At 47.5% G+C, this 21209-nt stretch overlaps 1 protein-coding gene and 1 pseudogene across 1 annotated transcript in view; both read right to left on the bottom strand.

The window, feature by feature from the left end:
* Positions 1-3515, bottom strand: part of LOC149277351 (lysine-specific demethylase PHF2-like) — a 45648-nt gene extending 42133 nt beyond the window's left edge. The window contains exon 1 of the mRNA XM_089503005.1: positions 3418-3515. Coding sequence (XP_089359131.1) covers positions 3418-3515 — 98 coding nt within the window. The remainder of the gene's footprint in view (positions 1-3417) is intronic.
* Positions 3516-11329: 7814 nt separating this feature from the next.
* LOC149277352 (constitutive coactivator of PPAR-gamma-like protein 1 homolog) lies at positions 11330-20487 on the bottom strand (annotated as a pseudogene).
* Positions 20488-21209: the final 722 nt, after the last annotated feature.

The raw sequence follows: 21209 nt of genomic DNA on the forward strand, positions 1-21209 counted from the left end.
GATAGAAACACAGAAATACCTAAACACAGGAGGGAATTTATTTCAAAGGAGGAGAAAAGTTACAAGAGACCGGAATCTAACACTAGAGGGTCAGAGGCTGAATGGAAGGAAGTTTTACTTTACTGAGAGGGTGGTAGATAAATGGAACAACCTCCCAGTAGAAGTGGTAGAGGGTAATACAGTGAGGGGATTTAAACATGCATGGGATAGACATACGGCTCCTGAATGTAAGACGAGACCAACGACTGATTAAGGTTTGAGGCTTTACAGGAGGAGAAACGAGCGACTAGACACGGGCCGATCTGGCAGCAGAGTCTATGGTTCTATGCTTATCCAGATTCAAAGGGGACTTTCTTAAAAATGGGTTAAACAGGGTCCTACTGACTCAATTGTCCACAGCCTTGTGAGTTTCACAAATGTTCCAATTATAAATCTAAAAAGCGGTTTCCCTTTGTGTTTCTCACCAGCAGGGAGGGGGTTAATTATTATCTGGAACCTAGCTGAAGAGGGTAATAAGCTGAGCTCTGGCTTCACCTGGGGGTAGTTACACTTTTTTGTTGCACTCAGGAGGTTACCGTGTGAGGAGCTGGGTGGTTTGGCTTTACTCTGGTAAGTTTGGTACTCTTTGGAAATAGATTTCCATTATTTCTCATCAGGGAGAGTCTGCAGTGGCTGAGGGTGAGCAGACTTGTTAACATTGTGGCCCTTTTTTGTGGCTTAGAGTGGACCCACTTGGCACATGTAATCATTTTCATTGCAGGGCCTGGTGGGATCCCTGCTTCCAGGTGATCTGTGCTGGGGAGGCTTCGGGGTTCCCCAATTCTCTGGGAAGAGCCTCCTGGTATCTGTAGGGCCTTCTGTACCCCGGTTGGTTTCTGAGGGTCTGTTCCCAGATAGAAAGCCCACTAACCTGGTAAGTGTTTGCAGGTGGACCGTGCGCTATACAGGGGTTCACAACATTTTTCTGTTGGATCTTAACTCTTCCTTGTTCTGTATTGGGTAGTTTAACGTGTGTGGGGAAGTTTGTGTCTAACATTCCTTGCAGCCGCACAACAATGCTTTAACTATGGATCCAGAGCTTTGTGTGTATCGGGTGCTGCCCAACATGCAATTCCTCTGCTTTAGGAGCGATAACCTTCCCCTCCCGACAAACAAAGATCTAAACAATCGGACCGAACCCCTGGTGCTTTCAGGAGCTGTAACGCACCTAACGTGCTCCCCGGCTACTGAAAGAGCACGGAGTTGGTGTAATAAGGAGATGTCTCGCTTAACAAGCAAGAGGAATAATCCAAACTCCTGACTGTGCGCAGCGAGCGCGACAAACTGTTTATCCAGTACCAGAGCCACATTCTTAATATTAAGACAGTCCTGTCATAAAACAGACGTCAGTTTAATGTTTATTAATAGAAAGGTATGAACCGCGGCTTTAAATCACGGGCTTCATGAGCCCCCTGATGCCGGATCTTTGTTTATCTGTCGGTGGGAGAGGCAGTCCCTCTACACCCCTTGTATGCCAGGCAAGTAAGACTGCACTTTTTCTGGCTTCAAAATCAACATGATGTCAATATAACTAAAGTGTGATTGTCTCTCGACGATGTAATTACTGGTCGGAGAGGATACTCTGCGGGGTGACATTGGCAAAAAGGTCTGCGTCTGCGGATGTTCTTGAGCCGGGAGCGAGCGCCCAGCGGAATTTCTACGGGCAGCCGGTAATTTGCTGCGTCTGCCTGACATCTGTAATATCCGTGACAGACTGCAGCGCATCTTGGAAGCTTCAGGTCACCGTACAGGCTCTCCGAGAGCTCGCACAGGGAAGTGGCATTAACATCACAGCATTAACACTTTATGCGCTGTAGCAAAAACAAAAAGCCTCCATGTTTTCATTCTGTTTTGGTTTCTCGAGTTGCAGGTATCAGAATTAAACGCTGAGCAAATAATAATTCCCAAACGCATCTTACGGAACTTCACGTTATTGCATATTTGATAATAAAGCCCCCTAGAGCAAAACAAGTCACTAGAGCACTCCAAAAAAAAAAAACCCAACCGACATGAGACTGCCCCAGCCGCTGTGATGCCTGATTACAGTAACAAAGCTCTGTTACCCTCTTAGAAATTCACGTGAGGGAAACGGAAAGAGCCGGAACGCACACCGAGAGCTCGATAGTCCAGAGAAGCATAAAAGGCATTCTTGGGATGTTGGTGGCCGAGCTATCTTCGTAGCAATCGACTGCCCCTCATTGTTCTACCCTGCACTTTTCCCCCAGTTTGGCATGCCTTAAAATATTGACCTGCGTAGGGTATTCATTTTTTTTCCCTGTTCCGTGCTCCGGCCTGAATCTCCTAGCCGTTGTTTCCCCGCCAGTCCTGAAGCCTGAATATCGGGAAGAAGCAGCACAAGCGTCTTATTGTTAGCCTGTCAATGGAGCGGGCAGAGCGAGACCAGCTGATCCCCCATTCACTGCCACTAAACCCATTCAAAGCGCATTAGGAGAGGACCAAGATTTCTCGCTGATGGTCTCCCTGACTCGCAGGAGATGTCATACCCACAACAGCTGGGGACAGGAAGGGTGACGTGCCACCAAAACACTCCAAGCCCTACAGCCGAAGCGCCTCCAAACGTGGCTGTTCCTACGGTTCTCGACTTCTATCCCGAAGGGTTGTTCCACGACTTTAGCCTCCCTCCAGAAATCCCCCCCCCCCTTTTTTTTTTTCCTTGTCGTCGGGATTTGTAATGCTGTACATTCCAGAGTTGTAAATGGTAACGCATCCTGTGCTCTTCTAGACCCAAAGAGGTTAATGTTTCCAAAAGCCACCCACCAATCGCCCCAGCGATGCATCCTAGCGTTCCACTTCTGGGGTGCGAGACAACTTTACTTTGCGGGATGAAGCGGGGTCAGTGAGGGTCTGTGATGCCCTCTTTGGGGTCGCTTTGCAAAAATCTTAAACCAGTCAGACCCCCCCCCCACCCGGCTGACGGCAAACAATGGCTGTCAAAACAAACAAAAAGCACCAACAACCCTGACAGTCGGCAGAGCCGGTGACGGCAATATGTCATTGTAACAAAAACAGAAAAAATACCCCCGTCCCCCTCCCACCCCTCCATACACTGTGATGAGGGGGGTAAACAAACCGACAAACCGGGAGGGATGACTGCCCCCCCCCCCATGCTTTACATGGGGGCAAAAGGGATTTTTATAAGGGGATACAGGGGCAAAGCCAGATGGGGCTATAGCTGGGGTAGGATGATTTTACTGTAAGGTGACAGAAACACATTATCCTCTTTCCTAGCAGACAGCCATGACTGGGGGGGCAACAGGATAAAGGTGGGGTCCCCCTCCCCCACAGCACAGTGTATGGGGGGTTATATTTCATCAGCACCGGATCCCCCCAACTCCCCGCGTGTCCCCCGTGGGTTACCTGCCGTGGAACCAGTCCTTGCAGGCGTCGCACTCGATCATGAAGCGGGTGACATCGTAGGGCAGGCGGCAGACACAGTACACGGGCACCGCCGCCATGTTCCCTGCTCCAACACGACGAGAGCCCGGCCCGGGGACACACAGCCGCACACACAAGACACCGCGAACACAGCCACACACCGCCGCTACACACTGACACACACAGTGACGGCGCGCACCGGACCCGCCGCCATATTCCTGCCCCAACACAACAACAGCAGCAGAGCCCGCCCGGGGAGGAGGGGGCAGCACCCGCGCCACACACACAACGACACACACAGCCACACTACAACAACACAACGGCAGCACAGCTCGCCCGGGGAGGACGGGGCAGCATCGGTGACACAACAGCACGCAGCCACACAACAGAACCGCACACAGTACACGGGGACACTGGCACCGCGCACGGCTCCACGAAGGCTCCGCACGGCTCGCGCCTCCTCACACACCGCGGGTCACTCAGCGACAGGAGAATGGCGGGAACCGCACTGAGGGGACACACATACTGGGGGGTACTAAATGAGGGCACACTCACTGGGAGGACACATACTAGGGTCACTTTAATCGGGGACACTCGCTGAGGGGACACACAAATACTAGGGACACTCACTGAGGGAACACACACATACTGGGGGCACTTAGTGAGGGGACTCATACTATGGTACTAAATGAGGGCACACTCACTGAGGGGACACATACTGGGGGCACTTTAATGGGGGACACTCGCATACTAGGGACACTCACTGAGTGAACACACACTTAGTGTGGGGACACGCACATACTAGGGGTACTAAATGAGGGCACACTCACTGAGGGGACACACATACGGGGAACACGCCTAGTGGGGATCTACACACTACATTCGATGTACCCGCCAGTTATATATATACACACACGGCTCACACACTGGGTACATTATATATGCACACACGGCACGCAATGGGTACATGTATGTGTGTGTATATATATATATATATATTCACATACACACACACCGAGTACATTGCACACCCTGCACATGCCATACAGATTGCACCGGCACTACATTCATTACACGGACTGTATATTCACTACAGATGTCAAACATCACGTCACACACCTAGTGCTTTTTAATTTATTGTGCAAAAGACACAAATTCACATACACAGCTCACGCTACGCACAAACAACAAATACACAAGTCTTCTCAGCTACACTGTCCACTTACTATACACGTTGGCTCCATACTCCTTTGTACAATAGCGACGGTCGCGTACGGCCCCTCGACTGCCAAGAAACCCTCGCTACATCAGTCCCCGGGCCCCGTCTTCATTAATATAAGTGGGGCCCCAACTCGTGGATTAGGAAGGACAGAGCAAATAGGAAAGGTGGAGGGCTATGTCTGTAGTATTAAAGATGTAGTACATGCTGGTACTGGTGAAGATCGTCAAGTGGCATAGACTTTTCTTGGGAAGAAGCAGAGGATAAGAGTAATAGCTTCCAAAAACGCAAAACCAGCAGGTTGACGCAACTGCGACTTCAGGAAACGATAAGACAAGGATGACCCAAGACATAAATCAGATGGATCAGCATCATCTGCGAAATATGAAGATACAAATTGAATAAGAACGATCAAAGCAGCTAAAGTGAAAACAAAACGGATAACCAATCACATCATGGAAAAGCCATATTTTTTAAAATCGGCAAAAAAAAAGGACCCATCGAAATCTGAACCTGATAAATTGGTTGGTGAAGATCACTAGAAGTCAATCGTTTTCAATCTTTTGTTTTTTTCTATTTTATATCAAGGAAGAACCAAAACCTGAAGGTCTGCAAGTTAATGCTACAGAAAGCTTTCTGCAAACATGTGATTGGCTGATGCAGGACAAAGTGATGTAACTGCTAATCCAAGTTACTACCAATTTCAGAAGGTCAAACTTTGATGGAATAAGGTCAACTGTGGAATGTATAGACTGGGATGGATTGTTCTCTGGATTAAACACAGAGGTCAAATGGAATACCTTTAAGCATGCATTACAAAATTACACATCCCAATATATATCTATGGGAAACAAATACAAAAGAAGCAAATCAAAACCAATGTGTCTTACCAGGCAAGTAAAACAGGAAATAAACAAATGGCATTTAAGCATTATACAAGTGAGGGATCGGTAGTATCATTTATGGCATACAAAGATGCCAACAAAGCCTGCAAAAAGGTGATTAAAATAGCTAAATTGGAAAATGAGAAACTAATTGCCAAGGAGAGTAAAACGAATCCCAAGAAATGTTTTAAGTATGTAAATGGAAAAAAGTTAAAGGTAGAGAATGTTGGTCTTTTATTATCTGAAACAGGAAACTGTTAGGACTGAGAGAAAGCCGACATCTCAAATACTTTTTTTCTTGTTTATACCAAGGAAGAACCAATGACAGAGCCCCTTCTCTGCTGACTAATTTTAAGAAACCATTACAGCAAACCTGGGATTGGCTGGTGTAAGAAAAAGTGCTCAAGCAATGAAGTACTATTAAGATAGACAAGGCCCCTGGACCGGATGGTATACACCCAAGGCTATTTAAGGAGCTAAACCTAATTCTGACCCAACCATTATTACTAATCTTTAGGGATTCTTTCAGCTCGGACATAGTTCCATTAGATTGGCACAAGGCAGATGTTGTGCCCATATTTAAATGGGATCAAAATCTCAACCGGGAAATTACAGGCCAGTAAGCTTAATTTTGGTAGTGGGAAAATTATTTGAAGGGTTGCTAAAGGTATACATTCAAGATCATATCTCAGTCCATAATCCGATTAGAAGTCAACATGGATAGGTCTTGTCAAACCAACTCATTAGCATTCTATGAAGAAGTTAGTAAAAATATAGATCTGGGTGTTTGGCCATAGATGTGATTTATCTGGACTTCGTTAAGGCATTTGATACGGTTCCACATGAATGGTTACAAATTAACAGAAATAGGTTTAGGGGCAAATGTCTGTAGGTGGATCAGAAATTGACTAAAAATAAAATGCAGAGAGTTGTTGTGAGTGGATGTTTCTCAGGTTGTACACAGGTATTAAGTGGAGTGCTTCAGGGGTCTGTCCTGGGTCCTCTTCTTTTTAATTTGTTGTCTCCTTAGCTGCATCAAGAGCCATGTCACAGTTTTTGCCGAAAACATAAAATTAGGCAGGGTAATTCAGACTAATCTTGATTCTTCTTTTTTTGCAGGAGGAGTTGGGGACTGTGCATGTAAGTGGCAGGTGAGGTTCAACATAGATAAATGCAAAGTTATGCATTATGGTAAAAATAATAAAAATGCAACCTATACTATGAATGGAATATCCTTGGGGAAAACTACCAATGAGAAGGACTTAGGAATAATGGTAGACAACAGACTTGACAACCGTGTGCAACACCAGCAAGCAGCTGCAAGGGCCAATAAGGTTTTGGCATGCATAAAAGGAGGTATTGATTCATGGGAGGAGGATGTCATCTTGTCTCTTTACAGGTCAATAGTAAGACCTCGCCTTGAATATGCGGTACAATTCTGGGCACCGGTCCTTAAAAAGGACATTTTGGAACTAGAAACATGCAAAAGAAGGCTACAAAATTAATATTACATTAGAAAAACTGTATCTTAGAGGGGATATGATAACATTATATAAATATATGCGGGGCCAATATACATTATATAAATATATGCAGGGCCAATATAAGGAGCTCTTCAGTGACCTTTTTATTAGCAGAAATCTACAAAGAACAAGAGGTCGCCCTCTGAGACGGGAAGAGTGGAGATTTCATAGATGATAAAGGAAGGGATTCTTTACAGTAAGGGTGGTAAAGGTATGGAATTCACTGCCAAGGGAGGTAGTGTTATCAAATACATTAGATGCCTTCAAAAGGGGTCTGGATATTTTTTTTTACAAAGGCATGAAATAGAGGGCTATAAATAGAATTAATATTTGAGAGCTTAATCCAAGGAGAAATCAGATTGCCTTTTGGAGTCAAGAAGGAATTTTTCCCTCCTGATGGTGGAATTTGAAGTAGCTTTATTAGGGTTTTTTTGCCTTCTTTTGGATCAAGAGTAAGAAGTTTAGGTAGAAGGGCTGAACTTGATGGTCTTTTTTTAACCTTATATACTATGTAACTACAAAAAATACATAAAGGGGTAATACAAACTGCCCTCTGGTGACCTGATTCATAAAACCGCACAAGAGGGGATCCATTCAGACTCGGAGAAAGGAATTTCCCCCTCAAGCTGTGAAAAAAGGTTCTTTACAGCAAGAGCAGTAAAGATGTGGAATTCATTACCTACAAAGACTGTGCTATCAGATCCAATAGATGCCTTTAAATACGGGCTGAAGAGTATATAATATAAAATATGAGGAAGGACAAGGATAGTTATACAGGCCGAAGAGTATATAATACGAGGAATACACAGGGTTATACGGCCAGAGAGTATATAAGGAATATACAGGAATTTAACGGGTTATAAAGATGGGATTAGGTTTGTATGAATATATATTGAGTATACATTACATATGAAGCATAAACTGGAAATTAGGGAAGAAGCATTCTTACTGTTGGTCTAGAAGTGTTTAATACAACGGGCATTTAGCATAAAAAACTGCAGGGGGTGTCCACTGGTTGCTATGGTGATGTGACCACTTTTAAAATTTTGCACCAGAATAATTTATAAATGAATGTACAATGACTATTATAAGAATGAGACTGACATGTAGTTTTCATGTGAATATCACAGCAAACTATAGGCTGTGCATCTTGCGTTTTATCAAAGATGAGACGGAAACATGCAATTTTAGATTTGTAAACATTTTTTTTCATTCTCCTTTGTGAGGTTTATCTAAAGACTGTTTTCATCACAGATCTGAGGATTCCCCAGCATGATACCAAGAAAGCCGTTTCTGAGTAATATTTGACAGTGAGCCGAAAGTAACTTTGTTCTGGCCTCCTTTGTTTATATATCGATTTAGTAGTTCTGGTTTATAAGTAATGATAAGACGTGTTCTGTAGTGCTTTTACAATAGGGGTAGAGTGAAATGAACAGTAACATTAAATTTAATACACAATTTTACAGTAAGATTAACACGTGTCCACTTCAGTGTCTCACATACTCTTGTTCTGCATCATATGGTTCTCCTTCCTCATCTATCTTCCCTTTCCTTTCTTCGTCAGCATCTCTGCAGACATAACCTGGCAAAATGGCAGAGCTTCCAGTGACATCCGATCCTCTGAGATCCACACCAGAAGCTCCCCCATTTTGGGGTCATGTCTGCTAAGATGCAGAGAAAGAGAGAACAGCAACATGCGAGACAGGGAAGTGGTCAGCAGAGAAGATGGGGAGACGAGAGTGAAAGAGACAGCAAATGTTTTTGAGCTTTTTGATTTGTTTGCGTTTGTTTCGTGGACGATCTGGCATCATTTAGGTGACCAATATAAATTGATGAAATTGGCAAATTTTGTTGAATTTGCAATTTGTATGAATCTGAATGCACAAGTCTATTCGTAAATCATTCTGTTAAACAGATAATACATTCTAGCATACCAGGCTCTGACCAATGTGTCTGTGGCACAAAGGGGGCAGCCAGTACAGTCACCTGTCAGTGGGGTATTCAGTGAGGGCAGGTTGGCATTACTAGTAAGCTGACCAAATACAACAGCATTTCTTTATGCTCTAATGATCAATCTGTTTTCCCATGTGAAGTATGTATAATAATATCCAGGTCGTTATATGTCGAGCAGAGATGCTCTGTCCACATGAATGGCCCCTCATGCTTCCTCCATTTTATTTTTAAAATGTTATCCCCGCTTTGGCCAGTGGGTGGCGCAGTTCAGTGCATTACATATAAACTTGGCCCTTGTGAAATTACCCCACCACCCGAGATGGTAAATCAAATCTCTCGAGCCTCTATCTACATCACTTGCGTTCTTTATGGAAGGAAATAATGCTTCAGCACAAATGTCTTGGAAAATGTAAAATGATTGCCAATATCCGAAACACAGCATCTCCGAGACTCTCTCATAAGCTTTTCTCACCCGAGGAACTATTTCAGTTTTAGGCAAAAAACTATTTAAAAATATGAAGGTTTTTATTTAGTAAATAATTTGAGGGCACATTTGATTTTTCTCCAAAATGCGTGATAATCATTCAATCAGTGAACAAAGGCAGCGTTTTCAATCAATCTTTCTCGGCGTGTTAGAGGACAACTGTTTCTATAACCAAACAGTATTTTACTTCTACACTGGACCCAAGAACTTGCAGCTCGATTTACCCCATTTAGTAATTTTTTTTATATTGCATATTTAAAAGTTAATGGGATTTCATGTCAGATTAACTCAACCTGGCCATTTACGCAAGCAAACTCAATGGTCGGTACAAAAAGAAAAAACATGAGCCAGTTTTATACTAAAAGAATAAAGATTTTTATTAAGCATTGTAAGTTGCATTCAATAGCCTTCAAACAGTACACACCGCAATCCATCAAGGACCAGCCAAACCCAACAGTAGTTCATTCTTGCACAATCCATGAGTTGGGGCAGAACTCCATTCAACTTACATTAAAATGCCTACTAATCTCTTGCGGGAAGGGACTGGAAATATGACAGCTCATTTCTGATCACTAATGTTTAATGAAGAGCATCAGTATTAAATGAAAACAAAGAAGGGATTCTGATTTTCAAAAAAGTACATTTAAAAGTCTGGAAACACTAAGAGAAACACCCAAAAAAATATGCCGAGAGGTATACTTTGCTTTCTGCCGAGACTAGATTCCCAAACGAAGAGGGATTAGCAGTTAAATTTTTTTTATGAATCCCCCCCCCAGAATTTTATATTTGTTAAAGAAAGCATAAAATAGCAACAGAGAATAATGCTTACAGCAATGAGTACAACAGGGTAACGTCAATATTTAAAACGCCTAGATAATTTTTTTGTGTTTTAGAGTAAATGCAACAGAGGTCGATAATCACAAAATTGTAAAGGTTAGCGCAAGATCAGTCGGCGACTAAACATATTAAACATCTTCCAACGAACTAGTACTGATTATTATTTTTTTGTGTATTGTTGATGGGCACATTACTTTTAGGAACGGCAGAATTAGGACAATAACATGCATAATATCACCTACACACTTAAAAATGATGGACCATGCAGGAGATCAGGTCAGTAGAAGTACTAAATGGTCTACATCCGATTGAAAAAACACAGTTCATTGTTCACGGATGCTTGGGATTAACTCACGGAAAACGTTCCCAACACATATGTTTGAAGAAAGAAAAAAAGTTGCTTGATTTTTCTGTGGTTTCACTCGCTTTAGTAATATGAGTATTTAAGATCTGAAGTGTTACCCTATCGCGTTTTGTTCCAATAGGTCGCACACATCAGAGGTGAAATTTTAAACAAATAACTGCTTGTGCCACGTCTCTACGTTCATTATCGGAAAACCGGACAGCCAGCTTCGTGACACAATTACGTAAAATCAAATATAATGGCAAACAGGTGGTGCCAAACACTACAAATTAATAGTTTAAGCTATACTGAAAAAACTGCCAAAAACCTAGTGTAGTTTAATAGCTCGAGAAAGAACTAGAAGCGGTTGTTTCTGTTATAACCAGTTACAGCTTTCTATGTGTTTTAGTATATGGGAGTCAAATGCTCTTCATTTCTCTTGGCTTTTCTGTAGCAGTTTGACTACAACTGGTTAAAAAATAAAATCTTTCCTTTTTTAACTTTTTTTTTTTGTCTGACAGAGGGATCAGAATTTCCAATGTTCATTTTTCACTTACGGAAAGGAAAAAATGTACATAACTGTAGGCTCCTTCCTTCTAGATCTTCCTACCCAGACCTTTCTAACATTCTTCACCCTCTAGAAAAATAAGCTTACTCTTCTTTTTTTAAGACAGCAGTCTCAGGACTTTCGTCCGTGGGCCGTTCGCTGTCTGCATTTAGTGCATTTAAGTGAGGATTGGTATTGCACGTTTTAGAGTCATTGCTTAAGGCACTTTCAGAGTGATTGGAGGCCCCCACGTCTTCAGAGCCCCCGTTTACTTGGGACGCTGGCACATCCTCGTTCACCACCCCGTTTTCTGCCACAGATCCATCCGATGATACGGCTGAAGATTTCGACCCCTCCGATTGCGTCTTAAGCTCTTTGGCTACTTCTTCCGCTGAAGCAGCGTATGGAGGTTTGATCTACAGTTAAAAAAACAAGAGGATCTTGAGAGAACGACCAACAAACAGGACCTCCAAACTCATTTTGGAAAACAGTAAGGAGCTTCGATTACTCTGCGTTTTCATAGCTACAAGAAACATTAAAAAAAAAATTTTGGAAAAAGAAAATCTCACAATTGAAATCAACTTTCTTGGCATTCTTAGAAAGCAGTCAGAATTCTAATCCTGGCCATGGACCCAAAAATTCATAGGCGAACACAGACTAATGAAGTGGAGCAATTAAACTGGAAATATCAGGTCCCAAAGCATTTGCATGAACAGACGCCAGCCAGTCCACGAGCTTCCGTAACGTGACATTTTAGTCCTAGCGGTTTTAAGCTCATCAGCACCGGAGCTGGGATGGCGCATAGAACTTTTTGGAAAAGTACATGACATGTACAATCCGAAATATTCACATGAAGCAGACAATCCCGGAGTGGACTCCAGCTAATCACATTTTCCAGATACCCTACCTGAGGTGCCGCTTGGTTTTTAGATCCTCTCCCATAGTATCTGCCCCCTCTTCCAAACGTTCTTATAACCGGGGTGGATATGACTCCTCTGGGACGCCTGTATTTCAAAAGAAGTTTGTTGGATCAGAAGTGTAGCTGTGTGTTACACATACAAAATTATAAATGTTAATTGTGCGGCTTAAAAGGTACCACGTCAAAAATAGTCATTCTCGTCCCCACGGTTTGGCTGTGATGCCCGGCTGGTGGGGTAAACAGTTTTGTTACTCTGAATACAATGCGTACCCTCGATGTGGTCCTCCCACAGAAACAACCTGCAGGGGAAACGTTCCTCTGCCGCGCGGGCGCCTCGCTCCGGCCCACTGTCCGACCACGGTGCCTGCAATCTCAAGCTTTCCTCCATGAGAAGGAATAGGTTGGACCCCTAAACAGACAGGGAAGAAGACGAGCTGAAAGAAATCTGCAAACGTGAACATTTAAAACAGATTCTGTAGTAATGATTTACCAAGGAGTCACCTTCATGCATTACTAGGAGGCTTACCAGAGAACCCTCTCCCTGGAGGTGGTGGTATAGGTCCGAATGGCCGAGGGTACATGGCAGGGGGATAGAAAGACATGACGGGCGGCGGCGGGAATGGTAACGGGTGGCTCTGTCTGGAGAAATGTAGCCCTTCCAGAATGCTCTGACGCATCTTGTCTACCCTGGCAGCCTGTTCTGCCTAAATCAGAATAAAAGACAGATTAAAAAAGTGGCAGTAAGGATATACAACCCACTAGGTTTTCTTGCGTTTAAGGCTAGGGACAACTCGGATCCCAAGAAAACGTAAGACCCGTCCTCTATTTTACCTGCAGATAGATTATTACCCTTTCTGGTCAAGATATATAGACGGCTGCAACTCAAAATGTTACTGCAATACCCCAAAGGTATGAAGATTAAACTTATTGCCGCCAGTGATCCAACAAAAAGCCGCAGCCATGAAGTAGCCGTCCCCGTCCTTCTTACCCGCATAGGTGGTCACATACCTGACCATCACAGAGGTCAATGAGCAATGCTTTCTCCCTGGTGGCTTTAATGAGCTTGGTCTGGAATAACTTCCCATCAAAATACATCCAGGGGCAGCAGTGCTCCCAAGGGATGGGCTGTCCGCAAGCGTCATTCGCCAGGAGGGCCATATCTACCCCGCTCATAAATAGAGCAGACAGCTGAATCCCTCTGGAGTCCAAGTTATCGATCTGAAATTGCAAGAATCACTTTTACACTTTTTTTTTTTTTTACAGTACAAAAATATCAAATTAAGCCAAAATGCAAAAATATAAAGCAGAGGCCTTTTTTTGCATCCATCCAACGTGAAGACAGGGAGAGTTTCTGAGCACATTGCGGATAAACCAGTAGCTTGAATCGTATAATTGGATTGATGGCTGCTGCTGACAGAGGATCCACGCTGATCCCCGCTCACTCACACTTTAGGTGAATGAATTAAAAGCAAACAGTCATAACCCACTTCCATTATTAAACATTCGCTATCAGATGCACAAGGCCGTTTACCTTCAGCTCCTGCAGCTGGTCCGGCTCATACATTTTGGCAGACAGAGCCTGTGCTAGGAAGGCATCGAGCTCCTGACGGCGCAGGATTCGGATTCCTGGCCACTGCACCATGTACCTGGAATAAAAGGTACGATACGCCTTAATCCCGGCAAAGCTACGTGTAACACGCCGAGTGCAGAAGACGCGGAGATCCACTTACCGCAAGACGCAGCACAGGACCATAAGGTGAGTGGGAACGTTGGCCGGGTTCAGCATTGCTGGGGTGTCCGATCTCATGCATGCCAGGAAAGCCCTCATCCTCCGGTTTTTATCCTCCACCGCCTTACCCAACCAGAGCTTCTTTAAGTTTGGGCAGGTCCACTCCCTGAAGGCCAGGGCTTCCACCAGCTCAGGCGTTTGGGGCGACTTCCCCTTGTAGGCTGCCCATTCTTTAATAATCACCGGGTAATCTAACGTATAAAAACTAAGCTGTACCAAACATCAACCTTGTAACACAAGTGAAAAAATATCACAAAAAAGACTAAAAGCTGAATTAAAATTTTAGGGCTTTATTATGACAACGTAACGTAACGCTTAGCTGTGACCCCTAACTAATCTTCCCCTGCTCTGCGCGGGTACTCACATTCTGGGGGCATCCTGTTCTTGCGGAAAGCCAGCCTTTCAGTCTTCTTCCGGCTTTCTGCCAGGCTAAAGAGGACCCCGTAAACGTACTGGCGTAGAGGCCGGTACAGCACCGCCGCCGGGGGCAGGTCCTTATTCATTTCATCTTCAACGGCAACTGGAATTTTAATTTCTCCCTGACCCCAAAAAACAAGAAAAATAGAAAAACAAAAAGCTCAACGTGGTGCCCAACTAAACTCATCTAGAGGGTGCAGGAGACCGGGGCAGCGGGTAATACTCCGCCACGCTTCCCGGATCACCGCAAACGGGTATCATGTAAGCAGCGTCTGAGAGGTTGGGAAGAACAATACCTTTGTCAGGATGTGGAAGATGTAGGGGTACATTAACCCTTTCTTGTGCCGATGCTCTGCGACTCTCATTACTTCAGGTGCCACAGGAGGCAGAGGTGGGGTAGTGATATCCATGTGGTTTCGGGTTGGCATAGACAGCAGGCACGGAATCTGCGCACCACTGGCCTGGCTTCCTTTCTTTTCTGACATTTTGTTACCAGATGAGGCAGGTGAAGAATTGTCCACCTACGGCCAGAAAGCAGGGGTTTTAAAATACTAAACGCGTCAGAAGCCGACCCACGGCTGCCACGCGCCGGTCAGTTACCTTTGCTTGGTCTCCGGGGTCTTTCTTGCCTGCCTTTTCTGGTTTTCCCTTCTTGTCCCAACCAGACTTGGTTCCTGCAACATGACTGAACACAGAGAACACGTCAAGTACAACTGCTGCGAAAGCGAAGTCGTATAGTGTTTGTCGAACCCGATTGGCAGTATACAGTGAACTTTACCAGATTCTAACATGCCCGAAAGGCACCCACTATCTGCCTCCCCCTGTTCACACCGTTCATTCAGGTTATTGCCACATAATGTGAACAAAAACCACACTGTGCTATTCAACAAAAACTTTAAAGCCCCCCCACTCCTTTAACACAAACAGTAACCTGAAACGCAACATGGGGGCATGATCCATCGACACAGGACTCGCTCCAAGCCCCCTAGAGAGCTGCTGGACGGGTAGATTTGGCATTTTCCATTCTGGCCACGTGGCACATTCTATTAGTTGGTTCTAAAGAACTCACTTGGATGATCCCCCTTCGTTGCCTTCATCGTTGTCTGAGGAGGATGAAGGTGAAGAGCTGGGAGGGCAGGTGGGGTCGGCCTGGGTCGAGCCCCCACCATGCGCCGGGTTTATTGGGGACGACCGTTCGTACAGAGGAGTGTGTTTCCCGTCACTAGGAATGTTACTGTAGTTATTCTGCTCAGGCGCAGCTCTGGCTCCGGCAGCGGGTTCAGGATGGTTGTACTGATACGGAGTTTTGCCGGGAGTGCCGCGTGGAACCTACAACAGAATAAGTAAGAAGTGATTAATAAACAGCAAACAGAACAAGAACGAACCGCAAACACGGCCAATATTTCATGGCAAAAAAGCCACTTACCGCGGGCTTTGATTGTACGTTGGCGTGCGGAATGTTCAGGTTGTATGGTGGCGAAATACCAGGGACTCCACCGGGACCGGTCCTGGCTGCACCAAGAAAAATAACAATCAAGAATTTAACACAATAAGGAAAACAATTTGAAGCGAAATTCTACAAACTAGACATTTGGATTCACAATCGTGCCTTCACTACAACTACAGCAGGCGATATGACAAGAGAACGCTCCTGGTGCTTAAGAATGGCACGGGCCAAGTTCTCAGGCTATCGGTGATCTGCCTTCTATATTCTCTATTCTCAGCCAGCAGGGGGCATCAAACTCACAGCCCAGAGGGGGGGGGCAAATGAACAAAATATTAAAACCTGGGTAATGCGGGCCATGCTCACGTATACCTGCTAAGGACTCTTCCTTCACCTCGTGGGGTATTATGGAGTAAAACACCCCCCAGTGTCTGGGCACTTTACCCGAAGGGAAGCGAGCGATGTGGCACAGGCAGAGGAATGGCAAAGCCTGTAATTATTTAGCATCGCTGGCAGACAGCGCCCCAGACAGGTCCATCTCACCTGCATGCGGACCCGCGGGATACGAGGGCTTGTTGGTGGCTCTGTAATAGCCAACAGCTCTCTTGAAGCGGGAGACTTTGTCGTCGGTCCTGGACTGTAAGAGGGAAAAAATACTTTAATCATCAGAATGAAAACGTGTTCAGCAATAAAGTCAACGGTAACGAGACTTTTTAAGAAAGGAAATTAGTCTTTCGGACAAACTGAATAAAAAGAGACGGTTCCTCCCGACATCGTTATTCTCTTCTACATGGTATCAAGAAATCAGACAATTCCTTCTGAGATTATCCCCAAAATCCACCCAATTAGCTCCGCGCGTCGCCTGCTCGTTACCTGCGAGTGCTGAAAAACATCGCTGGCGATGGCATCCAGATTATTAGTGTCTTTAATGTTGCGCACGTAGTCGGCGACGGCTTTAATCACTACATCGCAGGGCGGTAATACGAGCTGGTGAGCGCGGACCTGCGTAGGAAAAAAATGTTAAACCGGAGCGGCCTGGAATCCATCACACAAAGCGACAACCAGCAGATAGAGGCCAGCGCGTTTTACATCCAGTCTGTAACAGTCCCGCTGCCTCGCTGGTAGAGAGGGGCAGGTATCAGAGTCAGCGCTCAGGGGTCCCTTAATGTCTTTATTACAGCTTTACAGTTTCCGGGGCGTTCATACCTTGAGAGACGCCAGCGGGTGTTCAGGGCCGAGGAGGCTCCAGTGGAAGGCGGCCAAATCTTCATCGGGCAGAATGTGATTACCTAAAAATGGAAGAGACGGGGTGGTGAAGACGTCGCGTTTTACAGCCGGTTCAGATAATATCCATCAAGTGACAGGAAGCAGAACGTTCTACACTATTCCAGAATGAACGGCCCTTTCTGTGACACATTGGACGGGTATACTAGGGGGACCGTTCCCTGGATGACGTGGAGACAGCAGCCAAGGCGGCTCAATACGAGTCACTCTGCAGAGCGTCTCACGTCTGGCTCAGCCTACACCGGATTAGCATCTAAACCCCCGCAACGGAGTTGGTCGCCGTGACAACAGGCCGCATTCACTACAGGTTTTAGATAAATTACATTAAGAGGCCAACCGGCTATTTTCGAGCAGAAACCACAGCTTTTCTCCGTTAGTTTGAGGTCCGAGACGCTCTTCCCTTTATATCTCGGGGATATCGGAACCTACGCCAGAGCCGAGCGCTCGCTCGATGAACGCCGGATAAAACGTACCCAGCAGAGCAGCAAAAACGGGGAAGCGGTTTGGGTTGAGGTCCAGCTGTTTGGCCACTTCGTGCATCAGATACTGGCTCGTCGTGAGGCTCTTGCCGTTGCGGCTCAGCTTTAGCGCGTGGGCACTGAAATAATACGGGATGTTGCAGAGCGCGTAGTCCGAGTCGTACGCCACCAAGCCGTGGAAACCGTTCTCTCGGCAGAAAGCAATCACCTCTTGGTGGTGATCCTCAATGCTCTGGGCAACCTGGTGGGGTGAAAAAAAGGTTAACGGGTATATAGAGCAAAAAAATCAACACCGAAGACCTTGGTGGAACTTCTTGAAGCGTGCCGGGGACCCGGGCAGAGCCCCCGCGCGTGCCGGGGACCCGGGCAGAGCCCCCGCGCGTGCCGGGGACCCGGGCAGAGCCCCCGCGCGTGCCGGGGACCCGGGCAGAGCCCCCGCGCGTGCCGGGGACCCGGGCAGAGCCCCCGCGCGTGCCGGGGACCCGGGCAGAGCCCCCGCGCGTGCCGGGGACCCGGGCAGACGGGCTGGTGGGATCTGTGTTTGACGTATTTGACGTGTGGATGAGGCAGGGAAGAACCACTTCCAGCAGCCACGCAAAAGAAAAAGCGATAATGCAGCCTACAGCCACCAAGGGGTTAACTCATTAGCATAATCTGGAGTCTGCCGGTTACAGAAAGTGATGATCGCGGGTCCAAAGGTCGCCGGCAGCACATTTACCAGCTTGCCGGTACTACCTGCCTGAAACGGGGGAAGTGCCCCATTAACCAATCCCAACTCCCGAAAAGCACCGGGGGGGCACAGAGCGGGCTATGGGGGGTGCTGTGAGAGGGAAGTGTTTTAATACCTACAGGGGTCCTTTTATATATATATATAAAAAACAACTTGTAAAGTAACAGTGAATGGCGCGAAACGCGAGAATATAATCTGCACAAAGCCAAGAGGTGGAACGCGAGGATCAGATTCCTCCACGCAGGACTCAGCGGAGCGGGGAGACCGAGATTCTCACACAGGCCTCCAACGTGGCCCCCGCAGGAAACGCACGACATTCACCGCGTGATACTACGCCTTAAATAATATCCAGCAAACGATGGAAGTGCAGAGCGAGCGCTCCTTATACCGGCGCCCGAGGAGACGCCACAGCGATTTCCACACAGCCAGCAAGAGAATAGAAACCCAGAACCCACCGGCAGATCGGCCCCATCCGGCCCCCGTCTAGTCGCCCGTTCTTCCTGCTGTAACGACTCAAACCTTAATCAGTCATTGGTCTCGTCTTAGATTCAGGAGCCGTATGTCTATCCCATGCATGTTTAATACCCCTCACTGTATTACCCTCTACCACTTCTGCTGGGAGGCTGTTCCACTCATCTCTCACTTTCTCAGTAAAACATCCTTCCATTCCATCTCAGCCTCTGACTCTCTAGTGTTAGATTCCGGCCACGTCCTGATCTCAGGTTCGCCCGCAGAAGAGCCGATCTCTACTATTAATGGGGTCGAATTTCTGCGGACTCCCCGCGAGGGTGCCGACTGCGGAACGTCTCTGAAATATATCCACCTCATCGCGAGAATAAAAAGGGCAAGAAACGCAGAGCTTTCCTCCGCAGTCCCGTTAAAAATATACGTAATGACTGGAAGCAGCGGCTCATAAAGCGACAGCTGTCACCAGCGGCTCCGATCCAAACGCTAATCCTCCTCCGAGCTTTCGTAGCCGCCGCCGGTTCAGAAGTCATATGTATCAGAATTCTAACGCACAGCAACACAAAAACTGCCCCATTTCTCGGGGTATCTGCACTGAGCAACCCTCTGGTAGCTAAAGGGTTAACATCGTGGGAGGTGATCCCGCAAACGGCGGCCAATCCCTGGGATACCTGACAGCGCCGTGAAATCAGAGAGCGCTGGTACCCAGGGGGTTAATGCCCCGCTGGCGGCACCCAGTCCCGTCCACAGTAAACAATTCAAGCATTTTAACAATAAACTGACCCCCCCCCCGTATCCTTCCCACTAACCGGCAGGTACAGGGGCAGGTACTCGGCGCTCCTGATACCCTCAGCAGTGAAGCGGTTAATTAACCCTGTGTGCGGAGTGACGGGGCGAGTCGTCACCGATGTTGTCTGAGTTTTAATCTTGGAGCGATTACCGGATTTAGATGGGATTACGGGGCAGCGCCCACAACGCGGCGTGTAACAGAGTACATGGGCGAGAAGGGAGCGGAGAGCCAGACCACAAATCCACCCTATACTACAGTACGGTACACTGACAGCGCTGTACCGGGGCGCGGGGTGACTGTACCCGGGGCGCCAGGCTGGCAGCACAGTGTTCCCGGTTCCGGGGTGCAGCTTTGCTCACACTAAAAGGTGTTCCTAATTTTGTAATACTACAGGGGCCCCTGTCTCGGGGTGCAGCTTTACCGCAGGAGCCCCTGGCTCGGGATGAACCGGTACCGCGGGGCGCTCCTCACCTTGACGCGGCAGCGCAGCAGGGCCAAGCGGATGCAGTGAGCCATGCACACCGGCGGCAGGAACCAGACTTTGGGCGGCGGGGTGCCCTTGCCATGCACGTGGCTGACGATGTGCTGGGCGCACTGGCGCTCGCTGCCCTGCCGCTTCACCCACTCGTGCAGCCGGGCCTTGTCCAGGGCGCCGTTGAAGAAGACGAGGAGCTGGATGTTGCCGGAGAGGCAGGCCTGGGCCAGGGCCGCCAGGTAGGCCAGCATGTGCCGCCACTGGCCCCCGGACACCCAGTCGGTGTAGTAGCCCCCATACAGGCGATGCAGGCAGTTGTCGGCATCCAGCAGCAGGCGGAGCGGGCTCTGGGGGGGTCTCTGCCGGCCGCCCCCCACCAGGGCCCCCCGGGCCAGTCTCTGCAGCTCCACCGGCACCACCGCGCCCGGGCAGCGCCGCTCGATGTACTCCTGGAAGCCCTGCACCCCCATGGCGGGCCGGTCGGGCGGGCGGAATCACGGGCTGGGGGCGGCTCAGCAGCGGCTGCGGGGCGGCGGAGGGGGGCAGGATGCAGCTGGGGGGGCCGCCATGTGCCGCTCGCTCACACACAGACGCAGACAGGAAGCCAGCCCCGGAAAGGGAGGAGCCAGGGGAGGGCGGGGTCGGTGGCTGTCAGTTTCTCCAAGCGACAGATAGGTGTGTACCACCTGGTGACATCCGAATAACTCCCCCTCCCTATGTTGTGTATATTTTGCCCCGTGGGGTGCTAGTGCCACCTGTACTGCCCCCCATGGGGTGCTAATGCCACATATACTGCCCCCACATGGGGTGTTAATGCCACATGTAGTGCCCTCCCATTGGGTGCTAATTGTTTACAACCTGCCCCCACCGGGTTCTAATTCGTGTCAGACGTGCACAGGCCACAGGGTGGGCTATTGAGCTCACTGTGTAGCCCGCACCTGCCCCACGGCTTCGAAACATTCACCCGTCGGTACGGTTACTGCCATTTAGCCCCCGTTACAGGGTGGCAGATGAGCCGCTGGCACCGACAGCGTATCCGTGCCCGGTGCCAGAATCAGCTCCAGGGGGCAAGCCACGAGCCGTTACATTGCTACGTATGAGTCTGAATGTGCTGTATGCGGAGCAATCAAAAGAGCAGCCCGTTGGTTTCCATGGCGATTGCCCATCATTTAGAACTTTCCCCAGAATGGGT

This window comes from Sceloporus occidentalis, unplaced genomic scaffold (assembly GCF_023333645.1).
Source record: "Sceloporus occidentalis isolate IW3139 unplaced genomic scaffold, rSceOcc1.0.p SCAF_216, whole genome shotgun sequence".
Classification (NCBI taxonomy): domain Eukaryota; kingdom Metazoa; phylum Chordata; class Lepidosauria; order Squamata; family Phrynosomatidae; genus Sceloporus; species Sceloporus occidentalis.